Genomic DNA, 19640 nt, shown 5'->3' on the forward strand with positions numbered 1-19640 from the left:
TACAGCTCACGCATTCATCTTGCTGGCTGCTCAATCGCACGTTTCTGTTGTTTCAAAGCTCTCTACATCTCATGACTTGCACTCACTTTCATACGGTAGCTGCTTTAGTGGCTACATGCTTTCACAGTCATACCGATGGCTTGGAAACGCTGCTTCCATTCAGCCATCACACCGTCTTTGTTCACCTTGCAGCAATCCAAGTGTGTGTGTGTTTTTTGTTTTTTTGTTGCATGGAGATCAGTCTGTGTGTGCATGTGGAGTTTATATGGTCTCTGTGAGCTTGGTGTTCTACTCAGGGGAGGAACTCTGGCTTCTCTTTAGTGTTGCGTTCATAGTATGGGCTACAACAGGGGTATTCAACTCTTACCCTACGAGGTCCGGAGTACTGCTGGTTTTCTGTTCTCCCTGATAATTAATTGCACCAACCTGGTGTCCCAGGTCTAAATCAGTCCCTGATTAGAGGGGAACAATAAAATATGCAGTGGATATGTGTATGTGACCAATACAATTTGATTTGATTTGATTTGGAACTGGCTTCGAGGTCCAGAGTTGAGTTTGAGGAGGCTACAGCATCCTGGCTGATATCCTCTCATCATACTGATCATACCTCATCACACATTTCAGTCTCTTTCAGTTGTTCATTCGGAAAGTATTCAGACCCCTTCCCCTTTTTCCACATTTTGTTACGTTACAGCCCATAGTTTTTTTTCCCTCTCATCAATCTGAACACAGTACAACCATAATGACAAAGTGAAAACAGGTTTTTAGATATGTTTGCAAATTTATAAAAAACTGAAATACCTTATTTACATAAGACCCATTGAGCTCAGGTGCGTCCTGTTTCCATTGATCATCCTTGAGATGTTTCTACAACTTGATTGGATTGGACATGATTTGGAAAGGCACACACCTGTGTATATAAGGTCCCACCGTTGACAGTGCATCCCAGAGCAAAAACCAAGCCATGAGGTCGAAGGAATTGTCCGTAGAGCTCCAAGACAGGATTGTGTCGAGGCACAGATCTGGGGAAGGGTACCAAAACATTTCTGCAGCATTGAAGGTCCCCAAGTGGCCTCCATCATTCTTAAATGGAAGAAGTTTGGAACCACCAAGACTCTTCCTAGAGCTGGCCGACCGGCCAAACTGAGTAATCGGAGGAGAAGGGCCTTGGTCAGGGAGGTGACCAAGAACCCGATGGTCACTCTGACAGAGTTCCAGAGTTCCTCTGTGGAGATGGGAGAACCTTCCAGAAGGACAACCATCTCTGCAGCACTCCACCAATCAGGCCTTTATGGTAGAGTGGCCAGACGGAAGCCACTCCTCAGCAAAAGGCACATGACAGCCCGCTTGGAGTTTGCCAAAAGGCACCTAAAGGACTCTCAAACCATGAGAAACAAGATTCTCTCTTTGGCCTGAATGCCAAGCATCACATCTGGAGGAAACCTGGCACCATCCCTACGGTGAAGCATGGTGGCAGCATCATGATGTGGGGATGTTTTTCAGCGGCAGGGACTGGGAGACTGGTCAGGATCGAGGGAAAGATGAACGGAGCAAAGTACAGAAAGATCCTTGATGAAAACCTGTTCCAGAGCACTCAGGACCTCAGACTGGGGCGAAGGTTCACCTTCCAACAGGACAACGACCCTAAGCACACAGCCAAGACAACGCAGGAGTGACTTCGGGACAAGTCTCTGAATGTCCTTGAGTGGCCCAGCCAGAGCCCAGACATGAACCTGATTGAACATCTTTGTGGAGAGACCAGAAAATAGCTGTGCAGCGACGCTCCCCATCCAACCTGACAGAGCTTGAGAGGATCTGCAGAGAAGAATGGCAGAAACTCCCCAAATACAGGTGTGCCAAGCTTGTAGCGTCATACCCAAGAAGACTCGAGGTTGTAATCGCAGCCAAAGGTGCTTCAACAAAGTACTGAGTAAAGAGTCTGAATAATTATGTAAATGTGATATTTCCGTTTTTAGTTTTTCATAAATGTGTTAAAAAAAAATAGAAAATAAAGATTTTTGCTTTGTCATCATGGGGTATTGTGTGTAGATTGATGAGGGAAAAAAACAATTTAATCCATTTTAGAATAAGGCTGTAACGTAACAAAATGTGGAAAAAGTCAGGGGTCTGAATACTTTCCGAATGCACTGTATCTGTGTGTGTGTGTGTGTGTGTGTGTGTGTGTGTGTGTGTGTGTACTCTCCTTGTAGTAACTTGCTGAGTCCCTATCCTCTGTACTGTAGGTAGAGTCGTTGGAGTGTATCTTCGACGCTGGCTCGCCTGTAGGCTATGAGGATGTTCCTGTTCCTGACTTCTCTACGCTGTATGCTACCAACCACGCCCTTCTACAGGTAACACCCACTGACCCACCGACCGACCACCTGCTGTGCCACGCTCCGTTAGTTCGCCTCGGAATGACCACATCGCTCTCCATTCTGACCACATCGCTTCCCATTCTGGCCACATCACTTCCCGTTCTGACCACATCACTTCCCATTCTGACCACATCGCCTCCCATTCTGGCCACATCGCTTCCCATTCTGACCACATCGCTTCCCATTCTGGCCACATCACTTCCCGTTCTGACCACATCACTTCCCATTCTGACCACATCGCTTTCCATTCTGACCACATCGCTTCCCATTCTGACCACATGGCTGACCATTCTGACCACATGGCTGACCATTCTGACCACATCGCTTCCCATTCTGACCACATCGCTTCCCATTCTGACCACATGGCTGACCATTCTGACCACATCGCTTCCCATTCTGACCACATCGCTTCCCATTCTGACCACATCACTTCCCATTCTGACCACATCGCTTCCCATTCTGACCACAACACTTCCCATTCTGACCACATCACCACCCATTCTGACCACATCGCTGCCCATTTCTGCGTTCTGCTTTTCTCTCCATTTAGATTCTTTTTTTGTTGCTTTTCAGTTCTTTCATTTGTTAATGATGACACTTCTATAGCACTTCCATTCTCTGTATTCGTTCCAATGTTGCAGTAACACGGTGCCAGCCCTAGGTGGCACCATTGCCATAGAGAACTTGCCAGCTTTGAGAGGGATAGAGCAACGTTGTTTTGTCTTCTGTGTACATGGATGTCATGGCTTTGGATTACAAAAGGACTCATTTGTGTGGCTTTGTTATCTTCTAGCTGGCTTTGCTGTGAGCTGATGGTGAATGTTAGTTGCGGATGCACCATCAGCAACTGTTGGCATATACATTTGTTTAGCATTTAGTTCATTTTCATTGAGGAAGTAAGCTTTTTGTCATGAAAAATGTTCTTCTGGGAAATAGATTGTTAAAAGCTGTTTGGCTGATGGTGGTGGTTTCAGCGATCCTGTCAGGTTTTATTTTGTATTGAATGTCTCCTCCCTTGGTAGCCATCTCCTGTCCAGTGAAGCTAGTGTTTGCAGTAGCAGAGTGGAGTCAAAACTGAGATAATTGGACTGCTCCTTCAGGCCAATAAGTGCATTAGTTCTCTTCATCTGCTCCATCTAATGCAGACATGTGGAAGACACATATCAGCAGAACACCACCCTGACAGGTAGAGGACACATATCAGCAGAACACCACCTTGACAGGTAGAGGACACATTTCAGCAGAACACCACCTTGACAGGTAGAGGACACATATCAGCAGAACACCACCTTGACAGGTAGAGGACACATTTCAGCAGAACACCACCTTGACAGGTAGAGGACACATTTCAGCAGAACACCACCTTGACAGGTAGAGGACACATTTCAGCAGAACACCACCTTGACAGGTAGAGGACACATTTCAGCAGAACACCACCCTGACAGGTAGAGGACACATTTCAGCAGAACACCACCCTGACTCGTGGAGGACACATTTCAGTGGAGGGGCTCTCTAGTATGACTTAGTGGAGGGTCTCTAGTATGACTTAGTGGAGGGTCTCTAGTATGACTTAGTGGAGGGACTCTCTAGTATGACTTAGTGGAGGGACTCTTTAGTATGACTTAGTGGAGGGGCTCTCTAGTATGACTTAGTGGAGGGACTCTCTAGTATGACTTAGTGGAGGGACTCTCTAGTATGACTTAGTGGAGGGACTCTCTAGTATGACTTAGTGGAGGGACTCTAGTATGACTTAGTGGAGGGACTCTCTAGTATGGCTTAGTGGAGGGACTCTCTAGTATGACTTAGTGGAGGGTCTCTAGTATGACTTAGTGGAGGGTCTCTAGTATGACTTAGTGGAGGGGCTCTCTAGTATGACTTAGTGGAGGGACTCTCTAGTATGACTTAGTGGAGGGACTCTCTAGTATGACTTAGTGGAGGGACTCTCTAGTATGACTTAGTGGAGGGACTCTAGTATGACTTAGTGGAGGGACTCTTTAGTATGACTTAGTGGAGGGACTCTAGTATGACTTAGTGGAGGGACTCTAGTATGACTTAGTGGAGGGACTCTCTAGTATGACTTAGTGGAGGGGCTCTCTAGTATGGCTTAGTGGAGGGACTCTCTAGTATGACTTAGTGGAGGGACTCTCTAGTATGACTTAGTGGAGGGACTCTAGTATGACTTAGTGGAGGGACTCTTTAGTATGACTTAGTGGAGGGGCTCTCTAGTATGACTTAGTGGAGGGACTCTCTAGTATGACTTAGTGGAGGGTCTCTAGTATGACTTAGTGGAGGGACTCTAGTATGACTTAGTGGAGGGTCTCTAGTATGACTTAGTGGAGGGTCTCTAGTATGACTTAGTGGAGGGTCTCTAGTATGACTTAGTGGAGGGACTCTAGTATGACTTAGTGGAGGGTCTCTCTAGTATGACTTAGTGGAGGGTCTCTAGTATGACTTAGTGGAGGGACTCTAGTATGACTTAGTGGAGGGGCTCTCTAGTATGACTTAGTGGAGGGTCTCTAGTATGACTTAGTGGAGGGGCTCTCTAGTATGACTTAGTGGAGGGACTCTCTAGTATGACTTAGTGGAGGGTCTCTAGTATGACTTAGTGGAGGGTCTCTAGTATGACTTAGTGGAGGGACTCTTTAGTATGACTTAGTGGAGGGACTCTTTAGTATGACTTAGTGGAGGGGCTCTCTAGTATGACTTAGTGGAGGGACTCTCTAGTATGACTTAGTGGAGGGGCTCTCTAGTATGACTTAGTGGAGGGACTCTCTAGTATGACTTAGTGGAGGGTCTCTAGTATGACTTAGTGGAGGGTCTCTAGTATGACTTAGTGGAGGGACTCTCTAGTATGACTTAGTGGAGGGGCTCTCTAGTATGACTTAGTGGAGGGTCTCTAGTATGACTTAGTGGAGGGGCTCTCTAGTATGACTTAGTGGAGGGTCTCTAGTATGACTTAGTGGAGGGTCTCTAGTATGACTTAGTGGAGGGACTCTCTAGTATGACTTAGTGGAGGGACTCTCTAGTATGGCTTAGTGGAGGGTCTCTCCTGCCTGAGAGAGGAGGAAGGAGAGGGGAGGAGAGGGGAAGAGGGGAGGGACAGAATGTGGTGATGGGGGTGGAGGGAGGGATGGGGTGGGGGGCGAGTGAGACAACGGTGATAAATTATCCACATCTCCGCCTTCCTCTCTCTCTCTTTCTCTCTCTCCCCCTCCTCTCTCTCTCTCTCTCTCTCTCTCTCTCCCCTCTCTCTCTCCCCTCCCTCTCTCTCTCTCTAAGTGAATGATTCAGCAGACGGAAATTTAGAGTCCTCTAAACCTGCTGTCTCCCTCCCCTGCCAACCACTCGTCTCTGATCACTGTCCCTTAGCGTCCTGTCTGTCTGTGTGTGTGTGTGTGTGTGTGTGTGTGTGTGTGTGTGTGTGTGTGTGTTATGCCGCTGGAAGCAGACAGAGCAGCGGTTCCTTATCTCGTACCTGCCACACACACACACACACTCCGGCTGGTGGCTCAGCGTACTGCTTGGCGGTGACATGCTGGCTGTGTTGTGCTACGCAGGGGGACAAGTTAGCATCTCCTGAGCTCTGCTCCTCGACAGACCCCTTTCAGGTCCCCACAGACAGACCCTCGATCAGGAGGTGTGTGTGTGTGTGTGTGTGTCGTGTTTGTGTGTCAGTGTTAGCACGAGCCGTACCAGAGGGGGACATGTTGGCCTCAGTGTGGTACGCCAAAAAGATGGGCTGGCGCCTAATCAAGACCATGAGGAAAACCAAGGGACTGCAGCAGACCTTACTGGTAGGTAGGGGGGATGTATCTACTGTAATGGATTGTTGGTAGGTAGGCAGTGGGTCTGTCATTAACTGCCACTCTAAGCTGATGAACTCTCCATAGTGTTCACTGTCCTCTTAGTCTATATGCAGTGAACATTTCCAGACCAGACTTCTGTCTGTGTTTTCAACCGCTGTGAAGTCTGTTTTTACGGTGTTTGTAGGATTTGTTTACTGTTTATATATGAAGCTAGGTTTGTTGATTTGTTTTGTATGGAGTTGATTTGGAGACGTTGATCAGGTTTATTGATTGTTTTGTATGGAGTTGATTTGGAGACGTTGATCAGGTTTATTGATTGTTTTGTATGGAGTTGATTTGGAGACATTGATCAGGTTTGTTGATTGTTTTGTATGGAGTTGATTTGGAGACGTTGATCAGGTTTATTGATTGTTTTGTATGGAGTTGATTTGGAGACGTTGATCCAGTTTATTGATTGTTTTAAATGGAGCTGATTTGGAGACGTTGATCAGGTTTGTTGATTGTTTTGTATGGAGTTGATTTGGAGACATTGATCAGTTTTTTAAAAAATGGTTTTGTTTAGTGTTTAGAAAGTCTGTTTCTTGCTCTAAAAGACTACTGCTTCTTTGAAGTAGCAGGTATGTTTGTTGTTGGAAACAATGTTGTCATAGTCTTATAGGAATGATAATGCCTTTTCTAAATGTAAAGCAGATCTGTTTTGGCGTCATGACGATGCATTGTTTTAGCTCCCTTTCCTGCTCTCACCTCCGACAACATGAGAACTCTCTCTCTCTCTCTGGTGTTATAACAGCATACACCCACATTAAACCCCAGGAGTACCACTACATTCAGACTCTACGCACTCACACACATCCCACTCCTTCCACAGTAACACAACGCTACCATAGCACAGAGATCTCAGCCTACTCCTTACCGTGGGTGTGATGCTGCTGGACAGACAGACTGACAGCCAGACAGACAGAGCTGTGCTGTGCTGCAATGCTACGTGAGCTGAGCTGCAGTAAGTTAGGAAGTAAATAGCCCTCTGAGTGATTTTTTAGAGTAGAACTAGAGACAAATGAACCCTGTTCAGTGTCCCTGTCTGTCTGTCTGTCTGTCTGTCTGTCTGTCTGTCTGTCTGTCTGTCTGTCTGCCCACTACACTGTGTGTCTCTGAGAGATGTTGATGGTAATGAACCAGTAGTAGAAGCAGGAAGAAGATAGGCTTGAATGGAGCTGGATTGTGTTCCTGTGCTTCAGTGGTTGTGCCAACGACGACGTCACGCTTCAAATGGTGATTGATTAAGACGTGAGAGAGACGTCAGTTCATGTGTTGTGTTTTACGTGCTCAATTGATGTGTTTGCGTTGATTGAATGAAGTAAGGAGTGGTGCTTTGGTTATTTTAGTGAAAATGTAGTTTCAGTTTATTGGAGTCGGTTTGTCCTGTCCGAGTATAACAGGCTTTAGAGGATGTTATTATCCAGTACATTTACTGTATTAAGGCTTTACATTACAGTATGTTATTATCCGGGATATGTACTGTATTAAGGCTTTACATTACAGTATATTATTATCCAGTACATTTACTGTATTAAGGCTTTACATTACAGTATGTTATTATCCGGTATATGTACTGTATTAAGGCTTTACATTACAGTATATTATTATCCAGTACATTTACTGTATTAAGGCTTTACATTACAGTATATTATTATCCAGTACATTTACTGTATTAAGGCTTTACATTACAGTATATTATTATCCAGTACATTTACTGTATTAAGGCTTTACATTACAGTATATTATTATCCAGTACATTTACTGTATTAAGGCTTTACATTACAGTATATTATTATCCAGTACATTTACTGTATTAAGGCTTTACATTACAGTATGTTATTATCCAGTACATTTACTGTATTAAGGCTTTACATTACAGTATGTTATTATCCGGGATATGTACTGTATTAAGGCTTTACATTACAGTATGTTATTATCCAGTACATTTACTGTATTAAGGCTTTACATTACAGTATGTTATTATCCGGTATATGTACTGTATTAAGGCTTTACATTACAGTATATTATTATCCAGTACATTTACTGTATTAAGGCTTTACATTACAGTATGTTATTATCCAGTACATTTACTGTATTAAGGCTTTACATTACAGTATGTTATTATCCGGTATATGTACTGTATTAAGGCTTTACATTACAGTATATTATTAACCAGTACATTTACTGTATTAAGGCTTTACATTACAGTATATTATTATCCAGTACATTTACTGTATTAAGGCTTTACATTACAGTAGACACTGAGTATAACAAACATTGGGAACACCTCCCTAATATTGAGTTGCACCCCTCCCCCTTTTGCCCTCAACACTTGAGACATCTGTGGCATTTGTGTTGTGTGACAAAAGAGTGGCCTTTTATTGTCCCCAGCACAAGGTGCACCTGTGTAATGATCATGCTGTTTAATCAGCTTCTTGATATGCCACACCTGTCAGGTGGATGGATTATCTTGGCGAAGGAGAAATGCTCACTAACAGGGATATAAACACATTTGTGGGTTATATGAGCCCATGCAAACAGGGACCCTGATGGCAGTAGGTCTTTATTAAAGAGGGAGAGAATCCATCCTGAGCTCTGATCTGATGGCTGCCCTTCCTCCTGCTCTCCTCCTCCTCCTCCTCCTCCGTCCATCTAATAAGACGTCTCATCGCTCTCTCCTTGGTTAGTCAGCTCTGTCATTTAGCCTTGATGCTGGCAGCCACAGGCTAAATGACAGAGCTGACTAACCAAGGAGAGAGCGATGAGACGTCTTATTAGATGGACGGAGGAGGAGGAGGAGGAGGAGAGCAGGAGGAAGGAAGGGCAGCCATCAGATCAGAGCTCAGGATGGATTCTCTCCCTCTTTAATAAAGACCTACTGCCATCAGGGTCCCTGTTTGCATGGGCTCATATAACCCACAAATGTGTTTATATCCCTGTTAGTGAGCATTTCTCCTTCGCCAAGATAATCCATCCACCTGACAGGTGTGGCATATCAAGAAGCTGATCAGTGGTGGTGACAGGGGACGTTCACTGCCACCCTTTCCTTGTAGTGCTCAGCTATTGATTAAAGCCCCCCACGATTTTTATCTCAACGAGACTAACCTGGTAAAATTAAGGTAAAATAAAAACAGCAATACGGCACAAATAGGTTCAGATGTATCTGTTGTTTGTTTATTTGAACTGTTTTAACTAGTGTAAGTGCTAAGTTGCAGACTTACAGTGGTAATAACATCTCCATAAGCTCATCTGGGTTAATGTAGAGCCATGTGAGCTAAGGTTTAGTTATCTCCGTGTTAGACATGGTTATCCTAGAAGGTAAGACTGTACGATTGTAAGAGAGACTACTGCGGCCTGTCATCCATCCTTATCTCTCCTTATCATTTTCTTTATTAAACAATGACGGACAATAGAGAGAATATAACACTGAGTAATAACATAATTTGTCTAATCAGACAGAGGTGGTATCTGCTCTGACTGTGCTGTTCCACTGTTACAGACAGAGGTGGTATCTGTTCTGACTGTGCTGTTCCACTGTTCCAGATACTTTAATTGGTAAGATCTTCATATTAGCTGAAGTATCAACATTGTAAAAGAATGGAGATACTCCCTTTAGTGAAAGTATGTGTATGTGTATGTTGTTATCGGAGTCAGAGAATGACAGCCTTTCTCTGTCCCAGTCCAGCTGCACTCTGATCCTCTTGGCTTTCTGTCTCACTGAGAGGAGAGTGCTTGACGGTCGTGCTTTTGTATTCACCATTACAATACTGTATTGCCCATATTCTATTATAGAAAGCACCGTTCTTCCCGGAGACAGACTCTGAGATAAATCCTACAATCCAGTATCCACCGTCTCCAACCTTAACGTCCCAGCTATGTGTCCCTGAGTTAAAGCCTTCTGATCCCAGAACGAAATTAAAGTGATCAGACCTCTCTGGGTTGTCAGGAAGCTGTTGTGTCTTACTGGCTCTCACACTGGTCAGATCATCAGACAGGATGAGATCTGGGGATGCTGCGGTGTTGGGGTCCAGAATGACAGGACTGTACTGAACCATCTCCTGCATCTTCTCCCAGACTCCGAACTTCAGGTCGCCCAGGTGTTTGGCCACGTCTATCAGCGCTCTTGAGAACCTTTCTGGATCCGGCAGTGTGCACTTGGCTCTACCAACGGTGGCCTTGTAGTTCTGTAGAAATGTGATGTCTTCAGCTCCCTGCTCCTTCTCTACAGCTCTGATTGTGTCTGAAAGGGATGATATCTCTTTATTCATCTCCTCAATCTACTTCTTCATCATCTGACTCTTCTGCTCCTCTTCCTCCCTCAGAGAAGCTATCCTGGCTGCCTCTTCATCTTGCAGAAACTGTTGAAGCATCTCAAACTCCTCCTTAATCTGCTTTTATGTGGTCTGGGTGTGGCTCTTAATGTGCTCTGCTGTTTTATCACACGTTACTTTAACTGCATTAAAGATCTTCAGCTTCTCCCTTAAGGGTCTCAGTACAGTCTTGAGTTCCTCCTTATAATCCTGTGCAGCTTCATCTATGGGACAGAACTTGTGGTTTGTGTGTTTTCTGGAAGTCTGACACACGAAACAGACAGGCTGTTTATCATCCAGACAGAAGAGCTTGAGTTGCTCTCCATGCAGACTGCAGAGCAGCTCAGACGCTCTCTGACTTCTCTCCTGTAAGAAGGCCTCACACAGGTTCTTTAAAACCAGGTTACATGGAGGCTCGTGTCTTGATGATCTTCTCCTGCAAACACTGACATTCCCAAGTTTATTTTCCTTTCCGATAGTCCTGCAGACAGGCTTTACAGAAGCTGTGGCTACACGACAGGAGGACAGGATTCTTGAAGGTGTCACAGCACACAGGACAGTATAGCCTTCATGCTAAACATACTTAGCAACAGAGGGAGGCGACAGTATAGCCATGCTAAACGTACTTAGCAACAGAGGGAGGCGACAGTATAGCCTTCATGCTAAACGTACTTAGCAACAGAGGGAGGCGACAGTATAGCCTTCATGCTAAACGTACTTAGCAACAGAGGGAGGCAACAGTATAGACTTCATGCTAAACGTACTTAGCAACAGAGGGAGGCGACAGTATAGCCATGCTAAACGTACTTAGCAACAGAGGGAGGCGACAGTATAGCCTTCATGCTAAACGTACTTAGCAACAGAGGGAGGCGACATTATAGACTTCATGCTAAATGTACTTAGTAGGAGACGAGGAAAGAATGATAAAGAAACCTAAACGAATATTTGAAATGCGTTATAGTAGGCAGTTTGATTACTAAAGGTGATTAGTAAAATATAACTGTAAAGGTAGACAATAGTAAGCCTGCCTGGCATGGCCTTTTTCTGATATTAACCACATATTCAACTGTTCTTATGTTGGTGAATGGGATATGGTGGTGTTGTTCATTAACTTCCAGTCTGAGGGAAGTTCAATGTCAACTTTATGGGGAATCTCTATTAGTGAGATGTTGAGTTCCTAACACAGATTAGGATGGCAACTCATTAACCCAATGCTATCCTAAACCCATTGTGTGTGTGTGTGTGTGTGTGTGTGTGTGTGTGTGTGTGTGTGTGTGTGTGGTAGAGAGACAGAGCAAGAGAAACAGAGAGAATGAGAGGGAGAAAAAAGATAAAGAGATACTGAAGGATTAATGACTAGCCCAGCCCCAAGCTCAGACCATCCTCCCCTTAATGACTAGCCCAGCCCCAAGCTCAGACCATCCTCCCCTTAATGACTAGCCCAGCCCCAAGCTCAGACCATCCTCCCCTTAATGACTAGCCCAGCCCCAAGCTCAGACCATCCTCCCCTCCCCTTAATGACTAGCCCAGCCCCAAGCTCAGACCATCCTCCCCTTAATGACTAGCCCAGCCCCAAGCTCAGACCACCATCCCCTTAATGACTAGCCCAGCCCCAAGCTCAGACCATCCTCCCCTTAATGACTAGCCCAGCCCCAATCTCAGACCATCCCTCCCCTTAATGACTAGCCCAGCCCCAAGCTCAGACCATCCTCCCCTCCCCTTAATGACTAGCCCAGCCCCAAGCTCAGACCATCCTCCCCTTAATGACTAGCCCAGCCCCAATCTCAGACCATCCTCCCCTTAATGACTAGCCCAGCCCCAAGCTCAGACCATCCTCCCTTCCCCTTAATGACTAGCCCAGCCCCAAGCTCAGACCATCCTCCCCTTAATGACTAGCCCAGCCCCAATCTCAGACCATCCTCCCCTTAATGACTAGCCCAGCCCCAAGCTCAGACCATCCTCCCCTCCCCTTAATGACTAGCCCAGCCCCAAGCTCAGACCACCATCCCCTTAATGACTAGCCCAGCCCCAAGCTCAGACCATCCTCCCCTTAATGACTAGCCCAGCCCCAAGCTCAGACCATCCTCCCCTTAATGACTAGCCCAGCCCCAAGCTCAGACCATCCTCCCCTTAATGACTAGCCCAGCCCCAAGCTCAGACCATCCTCCCCTTAATGACTAGCCCAGCCCCAAGCTCAGACCATCCTCCCCTCCCCCTTAATGACTAGCCCAGCCCCAAGCTCAGACCATCCTCCCCTTAATGACTAGCCCAGCCCCAAGCTCAGACCATCCTCCCCTTAATGACTAGCCCAGCCCCAAGCTCAGGCCATCCTCCCCTTAATGACTAGGCCAGCCCCAAGCTCAGACCATCCTCCCCTCCCCTTAATGACTAGGCCAGCTCCAAGCTCAGACCATCCTCCCCTTAATGACTAGCCCAGCCCCAAGCTCAGGCCACCCTCCCCTTAATGACTAGGCCAGCCCCAAGCTCAGACCATCCTCCCCTCCCCTTAATGACTAGGCCAGCTCCAAGCTCAGACCATCCTCCCCTTAATGACTAGCCCAGCCCCAAGCTCAGGCCACCCTCCCCTTAATGACTAGCCCAGCCCCAAGCTCAGACCATCCTCCCCTTAATGACTAGCCCAGCCCCAATCTCAGACCATCCTCCCCTTAATGACTAGCCCAGCCCCAAGCTCAGACCATCCTCCCCTCCCCTTAATGACTAGCCCAGCCCCAAGCTCAGGCCATCCTCCCCTTAATGACTAGCCCAGCCCCAAGCTCAGACCATCCTCCCCTCCCCTTAATGACTAGCCCAGCCCCAAGCTCAGACCATCCTCCCCTTAATGACTAGCCCAGCTCCAAGCTCAGACCATCCTCCCCTCCCCTTAATGACTAGCCCAGCCCCAAGCTCAGACCATCCTCCCCTCCCCTTAATGACTAGCCAGCCCCAAGCTCAGACCAACCTCCCCTTAATGACTAGCCCAACCCCAAGCTCAGACCATCCTCCCCTTAATGTGACACAGTGGTCTAAGGCACTGCATCGCAGTGCTAGCTGTGCCACTAGAGATCCTGGTTCGAATCCAGGCTCTGCTGTAGCCGGCCGCAACCGGGAGACCAATGGGGCGGCGCACAATTGGCCCAGCGTCGTCCAGGGTAGGGGAGGGAATGGCAGGCAGGGAGGTAGCTTAGTTGATAGAGCATGGCGTTTGCAACGCCAGGGTTGTGGGTTCGTTTCCCACGGGGGGCCAGTATGAAAATAATAATGTATGCACTAACTGTAAGTCGCTCTGGATAAGAGCGTCAGCTAAATGACGTAAATGTAAATGTTAATGACTAGCCCAGCCCCAAGCTCAGACCATCCTCACCTTAATGACTAGCCCAGCCCCAAGCTCAGACCATCCTCCCCTCCCCTTAATGACTAGCCCAGCCCCAAGCTCAGACCATCCTCTCCTCCCCTTAATGACTAGCCCAGCCCCAAGCTCAGGCCATCCTCCCCTTAATGAATAGCCCAGCCCCAAGCTCAGACCATCCTCCCCTTAATGACTAGCCAGCCCCAAGCTCAGACCATCCTCCCCTTAATGACTAGCCCAGCCCCAAGCTCAGACCACCATCCCCTTAATGACTAGCCCAGCCCCAAGCTCAGACCATCCTCCCCTTAATGACTAGCCCAGCCCCAAGCTCAGACCATCCTCCCCTCCCCTTAATGACTAGCCCAGCCCCAAGCTCAGACCATCCTCCCCTTAATGACTAGCCCAGCCCCAAGCTCAGACCATCCTCCCCTTAATGACTAGCCCAGCCCCAAGCTCAGGCCATCCTCCCCTTAATGACTAGGCCAGCTCCAAGCTCAGACCATCCTCCCCTTAATGACTAGCCCAGCCCCAAGCTCAGGCCATCCTCCCCTTAATGACTAGCCCAACCCCAAGCTCAGACCATCCTCCCCTTAATGACTAGCCCAGCCCCAAGCTCAGACCATCCTCCCCTCCCCTTAATGACTAGCCCAGTCCCAAGCTCAGACCATCCTCCCCTTAATGACTAGCCCAGCCCCAAGCTCAGACCATCCTCCCCTCCCCTTAATGACTAGCCAGCCCCAAGCTCAGACCATCCTCCCCTCCCCTTAATGACTAACTCAGCCCCAAGCTCAGACCATCCTCCCCTCCCCTTAATGACTAGCCCAGCACCAAGCTCAGACCATCCTCCGCTTAATGATTAGCCCAGCCCCAAGCTCAGACCATCCTCCCCTTAATGACTAGCCCAGCCCCAAGCTCAGGCCATCCTCCCCTTAATGACTAGCCCAGCCCCAAGCTCAGACCATCCTCCCCTTAATGACTAGCCCAGCCCCAAGCTCAGACCATCCTCCCCTTAATGACTAGCCCAGCCCCAAGCTCAGACCATCCTCCCCTTAATGACTAGCCCAGCCCCCAAGCTCAGACCATCCTCCCCTTAATGACTAGCCCAGCCCCAAGCTCAGACCATCCTCCCCTTAATGACTAGCCAGCCCCAAGCTCAGACCATCCTCCCCTTAATGACTAGCCCAGCCCCAAGCTCAGACCATCCTCCCCTTAATGACTAGCCCAGCCCCCAAGCTCAGACCATCCTCCCCTCCCCTTAATGACTAGCCCAGCCCCAAGCTCAGACCATCCTCCCCTTAATGACTAGCCCAGCCCCAAGCTCAGGCCATCCTCCCCTTAATGACTAGCCCAGCCCCAAGCTCAGGCCATCCTCCCCTTAATGACTAGCCCAGCCCCAAGCTCAGACCATCCTCCCCTTAATGACTAGCCCAGCCCCAAGCTCAGGCCATCCTCCCCTTAATGACTAGCCCAGCCCCAAGCTCAGGCCATCCTCCCCTTAATGACTAGCCCAGCCCCAAGCTCAGGCCATCCTCCCCTTAATGACTAGCCCAGCCCCAAGCTCAGACCATCCTCCCCTTAATGACTAGCCAGCCCCAAGCTCAGACCATCCTCCCCTTAAGACTAGCCCAGCCCCCAAGCTCAGACCATCCTCCCCTTAATGACTAGCCCAGCCCCAAGCTCAGACCATCCTCCCCCTCCCCTTAATGACTAGCCCAGCCCCAAGCTCAGACCATCCTCCCCTTAATGACTAGCCCAGCCCCAAGCTCAGACCATCCTCCCCTTAATGACTAGCCCAGCCCCAAGCTCAGACCATCCTCCCCTCCCCTCCCGTCACTGGACTTTTGAACTGTGATAACGGCCAGTAGGGTGTGTCAAAAGGACTCTTCAGTGATGTACAGTTGCCGGGGTAAAGTGGACCATTAAGAACGCATTAGTCTGTAAACTTTAGAGAAGACCATTCACCAGACAGGCTGCAGTGGTGTGGCTGGGGTTACATGCAACAGGAGAGTGGAAGGGTCAATGGTCAACCTACAGGTGCACTGTACCGGACCGGAGTACAGATGTCTCTTGTTGGGATTGCCTTGTAGTCTGTAAAAGGTATCCTAAAGCTATGGGTTACAGTGAAAACATGTTCATTTATTCATGTTGGCACCGTCTTGGTTGCGCAGATACAATGTAGTTATACAGTTTACCTGGGGTACTTACACCGTGACTACACTAGTCATTCATTTTAAACGTCATTTGGGCAGCTTCCTTATTATTGTTGTGTATCTGCAACATGGATCAGCTCAAAAAACACGCTAGTTCTAAAACTCAAGTGATATTATCATGGAATGTTAATTTGAGTATGGAGGTTACTGTAGTTTGGAAAAGTATTCAGACCCCTTGACTTTTTCCACATTTTGTTACCATACACCCTCATTCTAAAATGTATTAAATTTGTTTTTTCCCCTCATCAATCTACACACAATACCCCATAATGACAACGCGGAAATATTTTTTTGCAATTTTAGCACATTTATGAAAAATTACAAACGGAAATATCACATTTACATAAGTATTCAGACCCTTTACTCAGTACTTTGTTGAAGCACCTTTGGCAGCGATTACAGCCTTGAGTCTTCTTGGGTATGACGCTACAAGCTCAGCACACCTGTATTTGGGGAGTTTCTCCCATTCTTCTCTGCAGATCCTCTCAAGTTGTGTCAGGTTGGATGGGGAGCGTCGCTGCACAGCTATTTTCAGGTCTCTCCAGAGATGTTTGATCGGGTTCAAGTCCAGGCTCTGGCTGGGCCACTCAAGGACATTCAGAGACTTGTTCCGAAGCCACTCCTGCGTTGTCTTGGCTGTGTGCTTAGGGTCGTTGTCCTGTTGGAAGGTGAACCTTCGCCCCAGTCTGAGGTCCTGAGTGCTTTGGAGAAGGTTTTCATCAAGGATCTCTCTGTACTTTGCTCCGTTCATCTTTCCCTCAATCCTGACTAGTCTCCCAGTCCTTGCCGCTGAAAAACATCCCCACAGCATGATGCTGCCACCACCATGATTCACCGTAGGGATGGTGCCAGGTTTCCTCCAGATGTGACGCTTGGCATTCAGGCTAAAGAGTTCAATCTTGGTTTCATCAGACCAGAGAATCTTGTTTCTCATGGTCTGAGAGTCAATTAGGTGCCTTTTGGCAAACTCCAAGTGGGCTGTCATGTGCCTTTTACTGAGGAGTGGCTTCTGTCTGGCCACTCTACCATAAAGGCCTGATTTGGTGGAGTGCGGCAGAGATGGTTGTCCTTCTGGAAGGTTCTCCCATTTCCACAGAGGAACTCTGGAACTGTCAGAGTGACCATTGGGTTATTGGTCACCTCCCTGACCAAGGCCCTTCTCCCCCGATTGCTCAGTTTGGCCGGGCGGCCAGCTCTAGGAAGAGTCTTGGTGGTTCCAAACTTCTTCCATTTAAGGATGATGGAGGCCACTGTGTTTTTCGGGACCTTCAATGCTGCAGAATGTTTTTTGGTACCCTTCCCCAGATACACTGTCAACTATGGAACCTTTATATAGACAGGTGTGTGCCTTTCCAAATCATGTCCAATCAATTGAATTTACCACAGGTGGACTCCAATCAAGTTGTAGAAACATCTCAAGGATGATCAATGGAAACAGGATGAACCTGGGCTCAATTTTTAGTCTCATAGCAAAGAGTCTGAACACTTATGTAAATAAGGTATTTCTTTTTTCTACATTTGCACACATTTCTAAAAACCTGTTTTCACCTTGTCATTATGGGGTATTGTGTGTAGATTGATGAGCATGTTTAGTTATTTAATCCATTTTATAGTAAGTCTGTAACATCACAAAATGTGGAAAAAGTCAAGGCGTCTGAATACTTTCCGAAAGGCACTGTGTCTCTGTCAGTGCTTCCAGGGGAGAGCTGAGCTGAGAGAAATACTTTTAACTCTGTGGGACACACTCAGGGGTCCACAGCACCACTCTCATCAAATATACATGCCCCGGGTACTTATTTAATTGGCAATGCATTATTGAACTGCTCCAACATGTATAAGGTCACATTGGACTGAGGAGGCAGAGAGAGGCAGAGTTTTGACAGCCGCGCTGTCTGCCTGAGTACAATATGTAACTGATCAAGCAGATACAGGGAAGTGTCATGGCTTGTATGAGTGTGTGTCATTCACATGTATTAGGTACTTGGCATAGATGGGCAGGTGGTGTTTGGATATCTCATTTACTGTGTGGTGAGTGAGTGGGTGAGTGAGTGGGTGAATGAGTGGGTGAATGAGTGGGTGAATGAGTGGGTGAATGAGTGAGTGAGGCTGATCTGATCTCCAGGACCTGACTGTAGGTGCCTATATGTGGATAATATGTGGATACAGACGCCACAGTGACATGTGGATACAGACGCCACAGTGACATGTGGATACAGACGCCACAGTGACATGTGGATACAGACGCCACAGTGACATGTGGATACAGACGCCACAGTGACATGTGGATACAGACGCCACAGTGACATGTGGATACAGACGCCACAGTGACATGTGGATACAGACGCCACAGTGACATGTGGATACAGACGCCACAGTGACATGTGGACGAGGAGTCATATTATTACTCTCTCTCTGGAGAATATCTTTGGAGTAGTAGGAGCAGGGAGGCAGGGAGGCAGGCAGGCAGGGAGGCAGGCAGGCAGGGAGGCAGGCAGGGAGGCAGGGAGGGAGGGAGGGAGGCAGGGAGGGAGGGAGGGAGGGAGGCAGGGAGGGAGGGAGGTAGGGAGGGAGGAGCTTGGTTGGTGGGGTTGCAGCTCTATTTGATGTGAAAGCTGTTGCCATGGTGCCGGTCCCCACGGAGTAGGAGCACAAGCTGTGACAATGGCTCTTACCTCATTTGACACCTGTGACACTGGCTCTGCTATATGCTGGCTCCGGCTCTGGATGGAGGAGGAGGAGGAGGAAGAGGAGGAGGAAGAGGAGGAGGAGGAAGAGGAGGATGCTTCTACTACTTCAGTGTGAGAAGCCGAGGAAGAGGAGAAGACTGAATCAACAGGCGTTCACACAGACCAGGATCCTGATCCTTTTCCTCCCTCTGATGGGCGCAGGCTGTTGTTATTCCATTCTGTGGCGGTGGCGGCAGTATGTGTGGGAGACCAGTGAGCTGCAGTGTCTGAAAACACCCGCGGAGGAGAACACACGCATACACACACACACACACAGCACCAGAAGCCAACGTTTACCCGACTGAACTGGCTAACGGCTAATACTTCCTTCCTGGATTCTACACACTCACCATCACGCAGCACCAGAAGCCAACGTTTACCCGACTGAACTGGCTAACGGCTAATACTTCCTTCCTGGATTTTACACACTCACCTGGGAAGTGTACGCGGCGTCTCACTCTCATCTTGTTCTCAAATGCTTTTTGGGCATTTTCTTATTCCTTTCTCCTCCATCTGTCTGTCTGCTCCTTCTGGACCTGCGAGCACCTTTAGAGAGTGAGGCGTTGGGTCGGCAGGGGCGTCAACAGCGTCCGTAGTTGTATCTGATGAAGCAAGGGTATCTACGCCTGTACACTGGCTCTGGAGTGGCAGGACCAATCAGTGACACCTCTCTGTGAAAGCTTACTTGTGGCCACAGAGGTTTCTGATGAGTTTCAATAGAGTTAAACTCTGCTGGGACTGAGTGAGGGGGGGGGGTGGAGAGGAGAGGAGGAGGAGGAAGACCACACCAGATCAGAGCTCAGGGTGGATCCTCTCTCCATCTATATT

General features: G+C 47.8%; 1 protein-coding gene and 1 pseudogene across 9 annotated transcripts in view; one reads left to right on the plus strand and one right to left on the minus strand.

Moving 5' to 3' along the window:
- Positions 1–19640, plus strand: part of LOC121534111 (disks large homolog 1) — a 253752-nt gene that overhangs the window by 94806 nt on the left and 139306 nt on the right. For 6 of the 9 annotated variants that reach the window (XM_041840572.2, XM_041840573.2, XM_041840574.2 and 3 more), the window contains one exon: positions 2244–2351. The exons of 2 other annotated variants lie outside the window; for them this stretch is intronic. In XM_041840572.2, the coding sequence (XP_041696506.2) occupies positions 2244–2351 (108 nt within the window). Of the gene's footprint in view, positions 1–2243; positions 2352–6060; positions 6170–19640 lie in introns of those variants that run through there. One more of the 9 variants, XM_041840582.2, reaches the window with a different exon arrangement.
- On the minus strand, positions 9714–17211 carry LOC121533079 (annotated as a pseudogene).

This window comes from Coregonus clupeaformis, chromosome 20 (assembly GCF_020615455.1).
Source record: "Coregonus clupeaformis isolate EN_2021a chromosome 20, ASM2061545v1, whole genome shotgun sequence".
NCBI lineage: Eukaryota > Metazoa > Chordata > Actinopteri > Salmoniformes > Salmonidae > Coregonus > Coregonus clupeaformis.